This window comes from Mus musculus, chromosome 10 (genome assembly GCF_000001635.26).
Source record: "Mus musculus strain C57BL/6J chromosome 10, GRCm38.p6 C57BL/6J".
Taxonomy (NCBI): Eukaryota; Metazoa; Chordata; class Mammalia; order Rodentia; family Muridae; genus Mus; species Mus musculus.
Window position 1 is genome coordinate 31,405,974 of NC_000076.6, and position 19,354 is coordinate 31,425,327.

The 19,354-nt window shown below is 39.4% G+C and overlaps 2 protein-coding genes across 8 annotated transcripts in view; both read right to left on the reverse strand.

The window, feature by feature from the left end:
- The window catches only part of Tpd52l1 (tumor protein D52-like 1), a 113,615-nt gene that overhangs the window by 73,601 nt on the left and 20,660 nt on the right, over window positions 1-19,354 (reverse strand). The window lies entirely within an intron of this gene.
- On the reverse strand, window positions 7,753-8,462 carry Supt4b (SPT4B, DSIF elongation factor subunit). The gene has a single exon (NM_011509.2). The coding sequence runs from the start codon at window positions 8,190-8,192 to the stop codon at window positions 7,839-7,841; it is 354 nt and encodes a 117-aa protein (NP_035639.1). The 5' UTR covers window positions 8,193-8,462; the 3' UTR covers window positions 7,753-7,838.

Below are 19,354 nucleotides of genomic sequence, written 5' to 3' on the forward strand. Positions count from 1 at the left end.
CATCAGAACGCAGCACTCCCACCCCACCTAGTCCTGGGCACCCCAACACAACCGAAAATCTAGACACAGATTTAAAAACATTTCTCATGATGATGATAGAGGACATCAAGAAGGACTTTCATAAGTCACTTAAAGAATTACAGGAGAGCACTGCCAAAGAGTTACAGGCCCTTAAAGAAAAGCAGGAAAACACAACCAAACAGGTAGAAGTCCTTAAAGAAAAACAGGAAAACACATCCAAACAGGTGATGGAAATGAACAAAACCATACTAGAACTAAAAGGGGAAGTAGAAACGATAAAGAAAACCCAAAGCGAGGCAACGCTGGAGATAGAAACCCTAGGAAAGAGATCTGGAACTATAGATGCGAGCATCAGCAACAGAATACAAGAAATGGAAGAGAGAATCTCAGGTGCAGAAGATTCCATAGAGAACATCGACACAACAGTCAAAGAAAATACAAAATGCAAAAGGATCCTAATCAAAACATCCAGGTAATCCAGGACACAATGAGAAGACCAAACCTACGGATAATAGGAATTGATGAGAATGAAGATTTTCAACTTAAAGGGCCAGCTAATATCTTCAACAAAATAATAGAAGAAAACTTCCCAAACATAAAGAAAGAGATGCCCATGAACATACAAGAAGCCTACAGAACTCCAAATAGACTGGACCAGAAAAGAAATTCCTCCCGACACATAATAATCAGAACAACAAATGCACTAAATAAAGATAGAATATTAAAAGCAGTAAGGGAGAAAGGTCAAGTAACATATAAAGGAAGGCCTATCAGAATTACACCAGACTTTTCACCAGAGACTATGAAAGCCAGAAGAGCCTGGACAGATGTTATACAGACACTAAGAGAACACAAATGCCAGCCCAGGCTACTATACCCGGCCAAACTCTCAATTACCATAGATGGAGAAACCAAAGTATTCCACGACAAAACCAAATTCACACATTATCTTTCCACGAATCCAGCCCTTCAAAGGATAATAACAGAAAAGAAGCAATACAAGGACGGAAATCACGCCCTAGAACAAGCAAGAAAGTAATCACTCAACAAACCAAAAAGAAGACAGCCACAAGAACAGAATGCCAACTCTAACAACAAAAATAAAAGGAAGCAACAATTACTTTTCCTTAATATCTCTTAATAACAATGGACTCAATTCCCCAATAAAAAGACATAGACTAACAAACTGGCTACACAAACAGGACCCAACATTCTGCTGCTTACAGGAAACCCATCTCAGGGAAAAGGACAGACACTACCTCAGAGTGAAAGGCTGGAAAACAATTTTCCAAGCAAATGGACTGAATAAACAAGCTGGAGTAGCCATTTTAATATCGGATAAAATCGACTTCCAACTCAAAGTTATCAAAAAAGACAAGGAGGGACACTTCATACTCATCAAAGGTAAAATCCTCCAAGAGGAACTCTCAATTCTGAATATCTACGCACCAAATGCAAGGGCAGCCACATTCATTAAAGACACTTTAGTAAAGCTGAAAGCACACATTGCACCTCACACAATAATAGTGGGAGACTTCAACACACCACTTTCTTCAATGGACAGATCGTGGAAACAGAAACTAAACAGGGACACAGTGAAACTAACAGAAGTTATGAAACAAATGGACCTGACAGATATCTACAGAACATTTTATCCTAAAACAAAAGGATATACCTTCTTCTCAGCACCTCACGGGACCTTCTCCAAAATTGACCATATAATTGGTCACAAAACAGGCCTTAACAGATACAAAAATATTGAAATTGTCCCATGTATCCTATCAGACCACCATGGCCTAAGACTGATCTTCAATAACAACATAAATAATGGAAAGCCAACATTCACATGGAAACTGAATAACACTCTTCTCAATGATACCTTGGTCAAGGAAGGAATAAAGAAAGAAATTAAAGACTTTTTAGAGTTTAATGAAAACGAAGCCACAACGTACCCAAACCTATGAGACACAATGAAAGCATTTCTAAGAGGGAAACTCATAGCTCTGAGTGCCTCCAAGAAGAAACGGGAGAGAGCAAATACTAGCAGCTTGACAACACATCTAAAAGCCCTAGAAAAAAAGGAAGCAAATTCACCCAAGAGGAGTAGACGGCAGGAAATAATCAAACTCAGGGGTGAAATCAACCAAGTGGAAACAAGAAGAACTATTCAAAGAATTAACCAAACGAGGAGTTGGTTCTTTGAGAAAATCAACAAGATAGATAAACCCTTAGCTAGACTCACTAAAGGGCACAGGGACAAAATCCTAATTAACAAAATCAGAAATGAAAAGGGAGACATAACAACAGATCCTGAAGAAATCCAAAACACCATCAGATCCTTCTACAAAAGGCTATACTCAACAAAACTGGAAAACCTGGACGAAATGGACAAATTTCTGGACAGATACCAGGTACCAAAGTTGAATCAGGATCAAGTTGACCATCTAAACAGTTCCATATCACCTAAAGAAATAGAAGCAGTTATCAATAGTCTCCCAGCCAAAAAAAGCCCAGGACCAGACGGGTTTAGTGCAGAGTTCTATCAGACCTTCAAAGAAGATCTAATTCCAGTTCTGCACAAACTATTTCACAAAATAGAAGTAGAAGGTACTCTACCCAACTCATTTTATGTAGCCACTATTACTCTGATACCTAAACCACAGAAAGACCCAACAAAGATAGAGAACTTCAGACCAATTTCTCTTATGAATATCGATGCAAAAATCCTCAATAAAATTCTCGCTAACCGAATCCAAGAACACATTAAAGCAATCATCCATCCTGACCAAGTAGGTTTTATTCCAGGGATGCAGGGATGGTTTAATATACGAAAATCCATCAATGTAATCCATTATATAAACAAACTCAAAGACAAAAACCACATGATCATCTCATTAGATGCAGAAAAAGCATTTGACAAGATCCAACACCCATTCATGATAAAAGTTTAGGAAAGATCAGGAATTCAAGGCCCATACCTAAACATGATAAAAGCAATCTACAGCAAACCAGTAGCCAACATCAAAGTAAATGGAGAGAAGCTGGAAGCAATCCCACTAAAATCAGGGACTAGACAAGGCTACCCACTTTCTCCCTACCTTTTCAACATAGTACTTGAAGTATTAGCCAGAGCAATTCGACAACAAAAGGAGATCAAGGGGATACAAATTGGAAAAGAGGAAGTCAAAATATCACTTTTTGCAGATGATATGATAGTATATATAAGTGACCCTAAAAATTCTACCAGAGAACTCCTAAACCTGATAAACAGCTTCGGTGAAGTAGCTGGATATAAAATAAACTCAACCAAGTCAATGGCCTTTCTCTATACAAAGAATAAACAGGCTGAGAAAGAAATTAGGGAAACAACACCCTTCTCAATAGTCACAAATAATATAAAATATCTTGGCGTGACTCTAACTAAGTGAAAGATCTGTATGATAAAAACTTCAAATCTCTGAAGAAAGACATTAAAGAAGATCTCAGAAGATGGAAAGATCTCCCATGCTCATGGATTGGCAGGATCAACATTGTAAAAATGGCTATCTTGCCAAAAGCAATCTACAGATTCAATGCAATCCCCATCAAAATTCCAAATCAATTCTTCAACGAATTGGAAGGAGCAATTTGCAAATTTGTCTGGAATAACAAAAAACCTAGGATAGCAAAAAATTTTCTCAAGGATAAAAGAACTTCTGGTGGAATCACCATGCCAGACTTAAAGCTTTACTACAGAGCAATTGTGATAAAAACTGCATGGTACTGGTATAGAGACAGACAAGTAGACCAATGGAATAGAATTGAAGACCCAGAAATGAACCCACACACCTATGGTCACTTGATCTTCGACAAGGGAGCTAAAACCATCCAGTGGAAGAAAGACAGCATTTTCAACAATTGGTGCTGGCACAACTGGTTGTTATCGTGTAGAAGAATGTGAATTGATCCATACTTATCTCCTTGTACTAAGGTCAAATCTAAGTGGATCAAGGAACTTCACATAAAACCAGAGACACTGAAACTTATAGAGGAGAAAGTGGGGAAAAGCCTTGAAGATATGGGCACAGGGGAAAAATTCCTGAACAGAACAGCAATGGCTTGTGCTGTAAGATCGAGAATTGACAAATGGGACCTAATGAAACTCCAAAGTTTCTGCAAGGCAAAAGACACTGTCAATGAGACAAAAAGACCACCAACAGATTGGGAAAGGATCTTTACCTATCCTAAATCAGATAGGGGACTAATATCCAATATATATAAAGAACTCAAGAAGGTGGACTTCAGAAAATCAAATAACCCCATTAAAAAATGGGGCTCAGAACTGAACAAAGAATTCTCACCTGAGGAATACCGAATGGCAGAGAAGCACCTGAAAAAATGTTCAACATCCTTAATCATCAGGGAAATGCAAATCAAAACAACCCTGAGATTCCACCTCACACCAGTCAGAATGGCTAAGATCAAAAATTCAGGTGACAGCAGATGCTGGCGTGGATGTGGAGAAAGAGGAACACTCCTCCATTGTTGGTGGGAGTGCAGGCTTGTACAACCACTCTGGAAATCAGTCTGGCGGTTCCTCAGAAAACTGGACATAGTACTACCGGAGGATCCAGCAATACCTCTCCTGGGCATATATCCAGAAGATGCCCCAACTGGTAAGAAGGACACATGCTCCACTATGTTCATAGCAGCCTTATTTATAATAGCCAGAAGCTGGAAAGAACCTAGATGCCCCTCAACAGAGGAATGGATACAGAAAATGTGGTACATCTACACAATGGAGTACTACTCAGCTATTAAAAAGAATGAATTTATGAAATTCCTAGCCAAATGGATGGACCTGGAGGGCATCATCCTGAGTGAGGTAACACATTCACAAAGAAACTCACACAATATGTACTCACTGATAAGTGGATATTAGCCCCAAACCTAGGATACCCAAGATATAAGATACAATTTGCTAAACACATGAAACTCAAGAAGAATGAAGACTGAAGTGTGGACACTATGCCCCTCCTTAGAATTGGGAACAAAACACCCATGGAAGGAGTTACAAAGACAAAGTTTGGAGCTGAGATGAAAGGATGGACCATGTAGAGACTGCCATATCCAGGGATCCACCCCATAATCAGCATCCAAACGCTGACACCATTGCATATACTAGCAAGATTTTATCAAAAGGACCCAAATGTAGCTGTCTCTTGTGAGACTATGCCAGGGCCTAGCAAACACAGAAGTGGATGCTCACAGTCAGCTAATGGATGGATCACAGGGCTCCCAATGGAGGAGCTAGAGAAAGTACCCAAGGAGCTAAAGGGATCTGCAACCCTATAGGTGGAACAACATTATGAACTAACCAGTACCCCGGAGCTCTTGACTCTAGCTGCATATGTATCAAAAGATGGCCTAGTCGGCCATCACTGAAAAGAGAGGCCCATTGGACAAGCAAACTTTATATGCCCCAGTACAGGGGAGCGCCAGGGCCAAAAAGGGGGAGTGGGTGGGTAGGGGAGTGGGGTTGGGTGGGTATGGGGGACTTTTGGTATAGTATTGGAAATGTAAAGGAGCTAAATACCTAATAAAAAATGGAAAAAAAACAGTAAAAAAAAAAAAAAAAAAAAAAAAGAAATACCCATGAACATACAAGAAGCATACAGAACTCAAAATAGACTGGACCAGAAAAGAAACTCCTCCCCTCACATAATATACCATATGCACATAAAACACCAAATGCACAAAACAAAGACCGATTTTTAAAAGCAGTAATGGAAAAGGGTCAAGTAACATATAATGGTAGAATTCTCAAAATTACATCAGAATTCTTACCTGAGACTACAAAAGCTAGAAGAGCCTGGGCAGATGTCATATAGACCCTAAGAGAACACAAACATCAGCCCAGGCTTTTATACCCAGCAAAACTCTCAATTGCCATAGATGAAGAAAACAAGATATTCCATGACAAAACCAAATTTACACAATATTTTTCTACAAATCCAGCCCTAGAAAGGATAATAAATGGAATAATAAATGGAAAACTCCAACACAAGGAGGAAAACAAAGCCCTAGAAAAAGCAAGAAAGTAATCTTTCAACAAAACCAAAAGAAGACAGTCACACAAACACTGGTCAAAGGAAAAATCTACTAAGATGAACTCTTAATTCTGAACATCTATGCAAGGGCACCCTTAAAAAAAGTTTCTTCATAAAAGAAACTTTACTAAAGCTCAAAGCTCACATCATACCCACACAATAATAATGGGAAACTTTACCACCCTACTCTCAGCAATGGACAGATCATGGAAACAGAAACCAAACAGATACACAGTGAAACTAACACAAGTTATGAACCAAATAGATCTAAAAGATATGTGTAGAACATATCATCCTAAAGCAAAAGAATATACCTTCTTCTCAACATCTTATGTTATCTTCTCCAAAATGGACCATATAATTAGTCACAAAACAGGCCTCAACAGATTAAAAAAAAAAAAAAAAAAACAAAACCCTGAAGTAATTCCATGCATCCTATCAGATCACCATGGACTAAGGATGGTCTTCAATACCAACAAAAACAAAAGAAAGCACTCAAACACATGGAAGCTGAACAACACTCTACTTAATGATAACTTGGTCAAGGAAGAAATAAACAAAGAAATTAAAGACTTTTTAGAATTTAATGAAAATGAAGACACATCATACCAAAACTTATGGGACAGAATAAAAGCAGTGCTAAGAGGAAAACTCATAGCTCTAACTGCCAGTTTCTAAAAGAAACTGGATAGAGCTTACACTAGCAGCTTGACAGCACACCTGAAAGCTCTAGAACAAAAAGAAGTAAATATATCCAAGAGGAGTAGACAGCAGGAAATAATTAAACTCAGGAATGAAATCAACTAATTAGAAACAAAAAGAACTATACAAAGAATCAACCAAACCAGAAGCTGGTTCTTCGAGAAAATCAACAAGATAGATAAACCCTTAGCCAGACTAACCAGAGGGCACAGAGACAGTGTCCAATTTAATAAAATCAGAAATGAAAAGGGAGCCACAACAACAGAAACTGAGGAAATTCAAAAAATCATCAGATCCTACTACAAAAGCTTATACTCAATAAAATTCGAAAATCTGGATGAAATGGACAATTTTCTAGGCAGACACTAGGTGCCAAATTTAAAACATATCAGATAATCCATCTAAACAGTCCCTTAGTCCCTAAAGAAATAGAAGCAGTCATTCATAGTCTCCCAACCAAAAAAAAAAAAAAAAAAAAAAAATCCAGGACCCGATGGGTTTAGTGGAGAATTCTATACAACCTTCACAGAAGACCTAATACCACTTCTCATCAAACTTTTCCACAAGATAGAAACACAAGGAACATTACCCATTTACACTGTATTTTCCCTTGGAGATGGAATGGTTTCTGTCTAATCAGGATCTTGTCAAAATTTTCTTTCATACAGAACTTCATAAGAGATTTTTTTCTACTTCTTTTTTTTTTTTTTTTTTTTTTTTTAATGTTCCAAAGGCTCGCTTTATTGGTATTTGAACCAAAGTCCTGCCCATAGACAAAGGCAAAACCCTGAACACAGGTGGGAAATCAGCATCTTCCTCTGTTGACACAGCCTCTGAGAATCCGCCCAGACACTCCCACTTCACCAGTGGGCAGAGAAAGTGAGATGACTTAAGGCCGATGTGCTGCTTTCGAGGAGTCTGCTGATTCGGAGATGGAGGGCGGGGAGTCTTTGGGGTCCCACCGGTTTAGTTCCACAAGAAAACAAGTACAGAAGTGAAGAACAAGATGCTATGGCCTGCACCTAGCTAGGTCTTTATTGCTGTGTCTCTGGATTTGTAGGCCACTCCTCGACTTTTCAGCTCCCGCACGATTCCTTGGGGCAGGCGACCAGTGACGGACACAGCATATACACCTGGCTTAAAGTTACTGACTCGCTGCCACTTGGAGACCCAGCTGTCCTCTGGACTCATCATCGCATTGATTCCATCAAATGAAGAGCTGGTGCAGTCATAAACCATCTCTCTGTTGCCCTTCATTTGTAGGTATGCATCGCAATTGTCACACCCATCATATTCAAACTGGTCTATAGTCTTGACTAACGAGCACAGCAAACAAGCCCGCAGATGCCGCAGGTCCTTCGGTACCGTCTCCAGGGCCATCCTCACCGATGCGACAACACAGGTTCCTCCAGCCGCTTTTTTCTACTTCTATCATGTTTAATGTTCCAAATAGATTTTTAAAACTGGTTGAGTGTGTATTAGTCTTAGCTTCAGAAGATATCATGTATATTTAAGAGGCATTTAACTACTATAAATTATTTTGATGACTTAAAAATGTTAATACTGAGTTGTATATTTTTAAGTAAATTTCATTAGTTTAATAAAAAAATCAATTTAAAAATAATTTTTATTGATCCCTTTTTGTACCTAAAATGTATATAAAACTTCCAAATTTATTTTCTAGTTACTGTGTTTGAATTCTCCAGCTAATAACTGGATAGTTTTGGGGAAAAAAAAAGAAAAGAAAGAAAGTTTGGATCTGCCCTAGAAATTTCTGGGGTCAGTGCAATTTCATCTTTCATTTATTCTTCTCTCTTCAACAGTCACAAGGAATATGAGATGAAAACATAAAACATAGAACCTTCAAAATATCCTCAGCTTTGGAAGCTATAGAAAGCTTAGTTTGCCTTGTCGTCAAAAGTCTTTAATGACTCATCCATGTGAAACCAACTTTAAGAGCATCATTGCTGACCTACCAAATTGGAACCTTTGAGGGTCAATCTTAAAGATGCATGTGTTTTCATCTCTGTGGGTGACACTGATGGTCAGCTAATGTTCAAGATCACTGATTTTAATATAAAAATATTATGATGTACCTCTTTTGGCTCAGCATTATTTTAGGTCTCAGAGACACAGTCCACATTATAACAGGCAGGACCCAAGTGCTCTTGAAGTTAGAGAGATGTGAAAAACAGAGAGACCTCAACTTACTTAGCTGCCACAGTGCCATCAGGACACTGGAGTAGGGTGACAGCAGAGAGACTTCTGTACCAGTTCAAGACCAGGAGTGATTTGAGAAATCCTGCAGAGCTCTTTTGAGTTGAGCCAGTTGCTCTGCCCTTATGAAACCCCAGTAAAAAACAGCTTCCTAGGGAGGAGTTAGAATCAGCTCAACTGCCCTGCTTCAGACATATATGGAGATTTGTTTATTTTGTTGTTGTTGATTGAGATAGGGTCTCTTTATGTTGCTCAGAACTGTTGGGTCTCAGGGTATCTCTGGCCTCAGCTCCCTGGATAGTTGTGACTACATTTTCACTAACATGCCAACAGTTTCCAGAGTTTTAAAGAGACTCCCCTCACCCCCAAACACACACTTTCTTATCTGACATACTGAAGAAATGCCAAGAATGTAACTTCAGCTGCCATTTCAAACTGATCATGAGGTTGAAATTTGCAATGGAAAAAGAAATGTCACACTTACTATTAATCTTATAATAGATTATAAAACCTAGTCCATAAATGGTCTCAGACTGTTCTAATTTGTTACTAGCTGTTTGTTGTTCTTTCCCCTAATATTTAAAAGAGTCTTTGAATTCTGAGTTTGAGTTGTGATATCTAAAGTATCCACCTCTAAACTACACTGACAGGGTTCTCCAGAAAAGCGAAGACCTGGAAAGCTCTGTCAGAGCTGGAACAAATCCTCTACCACAGACCCTCAGTTCCCCCCAGAAAATCACCTAGCAGCTGCACAAAGAGAAGGTGGTATATTACGAGTGCACACCACTTTCTGTTCTTCCAACACTCATGCTGCACTCAGAAGACAGAGAAGGCCATCTATGCCTAGATGTACACTTTTACATATATTTTACTAATTATATCTTATAGCTACATGTGTTTTAATTGTTTATATGTACCCATTTTTACATGTAGGTGTTCTACACACATGCACATGTGTACACACACACCTGTGCGCACACATAAATACACAGGTAACAGATCCAAGTAGCAAAGGGGAGTTTGTTTCTATCAATCCATGCAGTAGGAAATACAACTCAGAATATTAATGAAAATCAAGATATGTGACTGAACTAAATAATAATGGTGCAAAAGTCACCACCAACAAAATCTGAAGCCTGCAAAGAAGAACTTAAAGGGAGAAACCCATAATTTGAATTTAAGGTCATAGCAAGATTCCATGTGACACACTGAATCCAGTGTGTAGGTAGAGGGAACAAGGATACATAGTTTCATATTGATTCCTTAACAAGAAAATGCTAGACCAGAGCAACTGATACTTTCAGCCATGCTGATATACACTGACCGCGTTGGTTTCATGGGCTGCCTGCTAACAACTTCTGGGGGTGACTCCCATGTACCATTTTAATTCAGTATTGTTTTCAAACAGTATAACCCAGGAAATCAACTGAAAACTGCACTACAGAAATGGAGAAATAGCAAGAATAGTTTACTTCACTCTGGGTGGTCAACTTTAACAAGTTTAATATGTTATATTTGTAGAGTCCCACACACCAAGCCAACCAACCAAAGAAAGCACATTGAGTCCTGCCACTCACAAAGACACAGCTGGCAGAAAGTTCAAATTATGACCAGAGTGCCGTCCACAGTGGGAGGCTATTTCTATTCTGGTACTGTAAGTGACACCACAGTTAAACATTCAGTTACAGATGGAAACGGCAAGTGACCTAGGAGCAGAGAGCTTTCTCTGTTCTATTTGTTCTAATCCATAATACTTCAATTATGTAGAGATTTCTAGAAAGGGACCAACAGTGGGAGGCTTGCGGTTAGGGTTAATCCCTTGCCTCCTTGCACCTTGCTGTGCCCTTTGTTCTGCATTTTGCCCCTGAATGTTATTGCTGCTGTTTCTACTTTACATTCTTCTATGAAGGGTGCTCAGTAAATAACTTTTTTAATGGCTTATTTTACTTCAAATATTCATACAGTGAGGAAATAAAAATACCTTGCCCCAGTATCAGATTTGGAAGGACTTCAGAGTGGAAAGGAAATAACCATAGGCCACTGAAAGGAAGCTTGTGGAAAAATACTAAGCAGGGAGAGGTTCTCAACTGCACTCACCATGTGATGGATTCACTTTGGACAATGCCCACGAGATCAAAGGCACTGATGTCAATCAGCAGGGAAAAAATGTTAGATTAAAAACTAAAATCCAAGGCAGTTTATAATAGATTTTGCTTCCAAGTGAATATTCACAAATGTTTCTTAAATTTGGCATACTATAAAAGGTAGAGTGGATAAGTCCACTGTCCCACCTGGACATTCTGAAAATCTTTGCTCCACATCTGGTTAAACATAAAATACATCACTTTCCTTTGAGGCCTGAGAGTGACTCAGGCTTTCTACTTTAAGGACTTAAACATCAGTCATCTTTGAGTTTACGACCCACACAACTCCTGTATTTGGACAGAGTGTACAAATGGTCTCTAGTGGCCCCCAACGAATTATGTTAGCAATTTGCCCAAAGAGGGGAGTCATTAAAATAATATACATAATTGTTATTTAGTTCAAAACATTTTTTTCCTTTGACAGACTTGAGAATGTTGGTTTGCTTGGCGTTTTGCTTTTATTTTATTTTTTTAACTTACTCACTTTACATCCCACTCACTGCCCCCTCCCTGTTCCCCCCATCCTCCCTCCACGCCCCTCCCTTTTTCATTTGAGTGGATGGGAGCCCCCTGAGTATTCCCCCATCCTGGCACATCAAGTCTTTGTGGGGCTAGCTGCGTCTTCTGCCACTGAAGCTAGACAAGGCAGCCCAACTAGAAGAACATATCCTGTAGACAGTCATTAGCTTTTGGGATAGTTCCCTAGAGCATGTTGCACCTCCTGTTTCTTTCTCCTGAGGTCTGGGATTACAGACATGTACTGCTTTGCCAAACTTCAAACTGATTTTTTCCAGCCAGTTATGATAAAGCTAGAATTTCCTCCCACTCTATTACATACATTCTATTCTAGCAAATTCAGAGACTGTTCTGGTGTCAGTGTCTCAGTTTTGATGATAATGACTACTCTTGTGCTGGTATGTTTTTATTGCCAATTTGACACAAGCTAGAGTCACCTGAAAAGAAGTAATCTCAGTGAGGAATTATCTGGATCATCAGGCTGGCCTATGGGCATGTCTCAGAGTTAATTGAGGCAGGAATGTTGAATGTTGGTGGCATGATTCCATAGACTAATCCTTGGCATGCATAAGAGTTAGGACAGCTAGCTGAGCAGAAGCAGAAGCAAGAGTGTATATGTACTCATTCTCTCTTCCATGGCCAACAGATGTCATGATTCAATGCCTGGTTTCCTGCCTTAACTTCCCCTCAATGATGAACTGCAACCTGTAAGGATAAGCCAAATAAAACCCTTTCGCCTTCAGTTGCTTTTCCTCATGATATTTTATCCCAATGTCAGATGTGAAGCTAGAACAATACATATCAATAGCCCCCAGGACAATCTCTACTAGTTGCTCTGTTTACATTCACAATTTGTCTTCCTCAGTCTAATCGCACTTAATACAACTACAGAAACACTTTTGTTGGTGCTTTAAGAGAGACTATACTAAGTAAAGTTACTGATTAGTCTGCTATGGTTTAAGGTCATCATTTTGGTAGTTTATATACTTGTATGCTTACTCTAGTTCAAGGGTTGGCAATCTAAGGTCTGCCGTCAACTCTAATCTGTTGTCTGGATTTGTTTATTTTTTGACATGCTTGAGACTGAATCCACAGCTTTCGCATATTATGCAATCACAGTAACACTGAGCAACATCCCTGTCATGATAGTGTGTGTGTGTGTGTGTGTGTGTGTGTGTGTGTATGTGTGTGTGTGTTTGTGTATGTGTGGGTGATTGTAGAGACCAGAGGTTAACATGTGAACATGTGGTCTCCTTCCCATATAGCTCTTGTTGAGTCTTTCACTGAACCTGGGACCTGCCAACTGGACTAGTCTAGCTAACCAACTTACCTTAGCTTAGGAATCCCGTCTCTACCTCCACAGTGCTGGGGTTTCAGAGAGTCACTATTCCTGCCTGGCTTTTATGTGGCTACTAAAGCTCCAAATTCCTATGTTTTCCAAGCAAATGCTTTACCACTGAACAATCTCTGTGCCCTACCCGAGCCACGCTTTACAAGTTGTTTTGTGTATATGAGTGCATGTACACATGTGTGTATAGGGTTGCACTTACCTATGCATTCACATAAGTCAATGGCAGGTATCTCAATAACCCCCACTTTACTTCTTGAGACATTGGCTTTCATGGAAGTTGCCAACTAGGCTACGTTGCCTGGCTAGCTATCCCCAGTGATCCCCCTGTCTCTGACTCTCCAGTGCTGGAATTATGTGTGTCAGCAAGCTCAGCTTCTCTTTACATGGGCCCTGGAGATCAAACTTATATCCTCAAAACACACTTTTATGAACCAAGCCATTTCTTTTATTCTTTTCTAGCTTCTTAAGCTTGGACTGTTCTAGTTTGTTAGTCTCAGGTTCCTATGTTTCCTTGGTTGAGGATTGACTGTGTGGTGCCACCCTTGCGCAGGTGGTCCTGGATTATACAAGAAAGCAGCAGGCAGTGGTGGCGTACGCCTTTAATCCTAGTACTTGGCAGGCAGAGGCAAGTGAATTTCTGAGTTCAAGGCCAGCCTGGACTACAGAGTGAGTTCCAGGCCAGCCAGGACTACACAGAGAAACCCTGTCTCAAAAAAACAAGGGGAAAAAAAAATTAAGAAAGCAGGCTGATGCATGGGTCTGACCTAGGCCCTCTACATATATGTTACATATATGTTACATATATGTTACAGGTGTTTAGCTTGGTCTTCTTCTGGGATTCCTAACAGTGTGAGCAGGGGATATCTCAAACTCTTTTGTCTGCTTTTGGAACCCCTCTCCTCCTACTGGGTTGCCTCTTCCAGCCTTAATATGAGGGGAGATTCCTACTCTTATTGCAACCTTATAGGCCATGTTTGGTTGGGATCCCAGGAAGGCCTGCCCTTTTCTGAAGGGAAGTGAAGGAGTGAATTGTGGGAAGAGGAGAGATTGGTGGGAGGGAGGAACTTGAGGGAGAGAAAGAAGAGGAAAGTGTGGTTGAGATATAATATACAAGAGAATAAATAAGTTAATTAAAAAAAAGAAAAGAAAAAGGAAGAAACCAGGCTGAGCAAGCCATGGGGAGCAAGTCTGTAAGAAGACTTTCTCCATGGTCCCTGTTTCAGTCCTTGCCTCCAAGTTCATGACTTGAGTTCCTACCCTGACTTCCCTTCACGATGGAAGGGAAATCCATCCGCTGTAAGATGAAATAAAGCTCTTCCTCCCCAAGTTGCTTTTGGTCATGGTGTTTGTCACAGCAACAGAAAACAAACTAGGCTATAAGTAAATTAAAATCTCCTAAAATCAAAACACCAAATATTAGCACTACAGTGAAACTAATGGTTGTCACATATAAACAAAATTCTAACTGTTCCAGGTACATTATTGCCAACCAGCTTTCCTATTAGCACCTTCAGAATTTCAGCTGGGATTCCTTCTCTGTGACTTGCTTGACGCCAGCCCTGTGTGCTCTTTTTACAGCCAAGCACACTGAAGTTGACATCAATGCTCTGTGGCTGGGTTTCCAGTGTCTTGACCTTAGCAATAGATGCCAAAGATAAGGTGTGATCTCTCAGTTTCTAGTACTGACACGGAGACACAGCACAGTTCTGGAGCCAGTGGCAGAAGTCGCCACTTGGGAACTAGGCAGATCCTGCAGACAATGACTTGCTGATCCTAACAGCTTTGTAACAGCCATGCCAGCAGCCACAGAGGGTCCTAATTCTGTAGACTAGCACTGAGAACTGGTCATGGAAGTTTAATCTAAATCTTCAGTTTCAGTTGGGCAATGATCCTGAGACCATTCAGGATGGCTTGGTTACAGATTACTTCCTGTTTAAAACAGCTAGGTAGATTCCAGCCCCAGCAGTGAGACCGACTGATAGATGTTTCCTATTTTCTCCTCACAGACTTTTCTAATGCAGCGGTTCTCAACTTTCATAATGCTGAGACCCTTTGTAGTCCCTCATGTTGTGGTGACCCTCAACCATAAAATTACTTTGTTGCTACTTCATAACTATAATTGTGCAACTGTTATTAACTGTCATGTAAATATCTGATATGCAGGATATCTAATATGTGACCCACAAAAGGGTTGCAACCCACAGGTTGAAAACTGCTCCATTGCTCTAAGGCTTTACCAAAACAATAACTTAGTACTTGGAGTTGTAGACTCATGAGTGCTTACATGGCTTTATATTACACCTTCTCCATCACTATCAGCATTCATTTACATTTAATCAACATTTCAGAGCCAACCAAGTTGCTAGTTATTGAGTTTTGTGAGAGGTGGGGGATATGAGATCTCTTTTATTGTTCCATATTAGTCACCTCACAGACTTTTTAAAATATTTTAATCTCACACAACCCAGTGAAACATCATTCATTGGTTTTATTCAAAGTCTTTCTCTGAAGGTCTTTCAGTGACTCAGAGGAAAAGCAACCACACTGCTGCTCTCTTTAAGGTACTTTGCTGGTCACATTTCATCCATCTGGTTCAAATATTTATAGTCGACCATTTCTCACTACAAACCCACCTCTGGAATCACCTTGTCAAGGTTTCTCTTCCATATCCCTGACCCCAGCTGGCCATCATAGAATCTTCCACTTTTTAAATATCCTTCCCCTAGTGTGCTGGCCTGGAATTTTCTAGGCATCGAAGTACACTTTCTGTATATCCCTAATCATAGCTGTCCTTCCTAGAATTTTCTGGATACTGAAGTTTTATGCTCATAAAACATTACTATCCAAATACCCTTTCTATTTTGGCTTTATTTTCTAAGAACTATTTGTATTGGAAATTCTCTTTAAAAGGGGACTTTGTCTGCTTGTTTGTCCTAAGTTTCTAACACTGTCATTGGCATAAACTACATAAAAAGAGCACACAGGCATCCCATATCTTCTTAATCTCTATCACATAAATACTTGTGTAATTACATGCTAAATAAACATATACAGTAAATTGTGAGTGTTTCTCACACATGTAACTCACATTCTATAGGAATGTGTAAAATGGAAAGTACCCTTGCCTACAAGATAGCTGAGTCTTGGAGGTTACATAGAGTTCTAGATAACAATACATAGCTTTTGTCCAAGACCACAGAGCCAAAAGGGTTGTAGACCCTCTGAGAGCTAATCTTGGGCTCTTAGCCACCTAACTCCCTAAGATTCTTCAATGAGGTTACTGTATCTGCCATTGTATCTACTCCAGAAGCAAAGGCAAAAAAAAAAAAAAAAAAAAAAAAAAAAGCCAAAGGTAAGAAGCTATAGCCAGGGCTGGAGAGATGGCTCAGTGGTTAAGAGCACTGGCTGCTCTTCCAGAAGACCCAAGTTCAATTCCTGGTACCTTAAGGTAGCTCATAACTCCCTATAACTCCAGTTCAATAGAATCTGGTAACCTCACACTGAGATACATGTAGCTAACACACCAATACACATAAGAATAAATAAAATATTTTTTTTAAATGAAGAAGCTGTATCCAATGCCTGGAATACAGTCTCACATCCAGTTGACAGGTCCCCTCCCTTTCTACCTTAAACTAGCTCCCACAACCACTCCCTCAGCACTCCTCTGCTACTATTAGAGGAGGACTCACTCATCTTCACCCCATTCTCCCCGAAAATGCAACGCCCACAAGTGGCTAATAACTTCAGCTCACGACTCTGGAAGAAGGCAGCTTGTCCTTATGTGTCATGAAAAGTGAGAGTGTGGTGTGCTTCTACAACATTTTCATGCTTCCCTCAAGCCCGTCGGTGCTTCTTGATTTCAGTACCCCACTTGCAAGAAGGTCCTGATCCGATCTGAATGGTTTTCTACAATGCCCAGACAAGTAAACCTCACTGCAGAAGTCAAACATCCTGTCTGTCTCCTTGCCCTTCTCATACTTTTGGTTAATATTTATAGCTGCTCTCTAGAAAGTACAGCTACAATAAGTTCATTAATACCTCCCTAGGTCTCAGAGGTACCCTTATTAGTAAATTATACAACAGCGCTCCAGTGATTTCTTTTGTGCTCTTAGACTCTAAGCCCACAACTGCTCAAGTGAACATCAGAATTTACTAACATCACAAGAGGAAGGTGGAGTCAGCCCAGAGAGTTTCCCAGAGACCACCATATCATCTCTTGCCCAAATTTCTCTTTTCAGTCTTGAGGTAGCTTGACCTATTTCCTCTGTTTCTTTTTCTCCCACAAAGGCATCTTTGCAGATTTTTCTCTCCCCATTTCCTATATTTACCTCTTAACTTTTACATAGCACCCTCACTGGTTTTTTTGTTTGTTTGTTTGTTTGTTTGTTTGTTTTTTGTTTTGTTTCTTGGATAGGGTTTATCCTAATATCCCAACTCCCAACTTATATTGTCTTCAAGATTTCACTATCAGGAACATGTAATAGTAGAATACTGAACTTTTCTTTTATTTTTCCTTTCTTTTATCTTTTTTCTTGTCTTTGTCAAGTACTGAAGATTGAACCCAGAGCCATGTAGATGCTAGGCAAATTATCTAATATGCCAATTGTGTTTTGATTTCCAGACAGCATCCTTCCAAGTTGCCCAAGCTGACTTTGAATTCACTCTATAACAAAACCTCCTGCCTCATTCTCCTCCCTGGGCCTACAAGCAGCTGGACTGAAAGCCTGCACCACTAGACACCTCCTGAAAGTTCCTTTTCTAGAATGTTTAATTTTGTTATTACACCATTAATTTATTTATTTTGTATATGTGTGCATGCATGTGTGTGTTGTACATGCCTCCTTTTCTGTAGTTTAATTTTTCATTCTTTATTTGTTTTTATTTAGAGAGAGAGAGATTGTGTGTGTGTGTGTGTGTGTGTGTGTGTGTGTGTGTGTTGTACATGCCTGTGGACGTCAGAGGACAACTTTTAAGAGTTTTGGTTCCTTCTACCATTTGTTTTCCATGGATCAAAACCAGATGATCAGGCTTGGTAGCCTTTACCCACTGAGCCACCTTAACAGCCCTTAAGACTCTAAATACTATTGTGGCACATTAATAACATTTGTTATCTTTAATTTTAGGAGCTCTTTGTATAAAAAGTTACAATAATGTTTTAAACAATTCAGGAGTTGGAAGATTCTTATCCTGTCCCTAGCTACTGTGATTCTTTGTGATTCTGTCCTTTAAGGATCATTCATTCATTTTTCATTTCATCCTTTTTTGTTTGTTTGTTTTTAGAAGCACTTAACAAGTATATTCCACGAGCCAATCATTGTTCTAGCTAAATTGAGGAAATATCAATAAAAGAAAACTGCCAAATTATCTATACTTATTGAGCCTATTTTCTATACAAGAGGAAAGGCAAACACATAATTGTATATAATATAAAATATCACCAACTAATGAAAGAAAAAGTCAGAGCAAAGGCTTTATAATGTATGTGCATACATTATATACTACATACACATATACCTATGTGTGCAAACATACATATTAAAAGGTTTGTGTTACTATAATTAGATTTGAAATATCTGACATAGCCAGAGCTGCCTTCCCAATTTGTCATTAGATGTTCTCAGAACACTCAGAGGCCTCAGCATGCTGCTAAGCAACAGATACCAGGATGCTTGATGTCCTACCATCCAGAGCATGCACCTTACTCAGTAGGCAGCACACTGATTGGGTGAACCTGAGTCAGGAGAGAGTAGAAATGGGAACTGTGAAGGAAAGCAATGAGCATCTCTGGCTGTTCCACTCCGGCATTATTCAATTTTTGTAAGATAAGCAATATAATGTGATCAAAACATCCAATGTGCCCATTCTCGCACAAAATGTCTAAACGATGAACACTATATCTTTAGCATCTTAGAAAATAAAAGACCCAAAGTAGTAACCATGTTAAAAAAATGATCTTATAAGCAAATTTCAATGGGCTTAATAAGTAAAATTAATGTTCTGGAAAAAGAAATCTTGCATAGAGGCCAAATGTCTGAACTTCATTAGCATTTGTATCTATTTCTACCTTCAATCTATTCATTTTTCCTTCAACTACCCCCTTACCATTGGGGTAGGTAGAGTATGCAAATCCAAGGGAGTTTTCTTATGAAAAAATATTATTTAAAACAGGAGCTTAATACATAGTGTGTACAACAAAAATGGAGGAAGGGACGCTGGAGAGATGGCTCAAAGGTAAGGAACACTCACTACTCTTCTAAAGGTCCTGAGTTCAATTCCCAGCACCCACCTGGCAGCGCACAACTGTCTAATGC

Excerpts from the sequence above, each read along its gene's own strand:
- Supt4b (NM_011509.2), bottom strand. The coding sequence starts at position 8,192 with ATGGCCCTGGAGACGGTACCGAAGGACCTGCGGCATCTGCGGGCTTGT.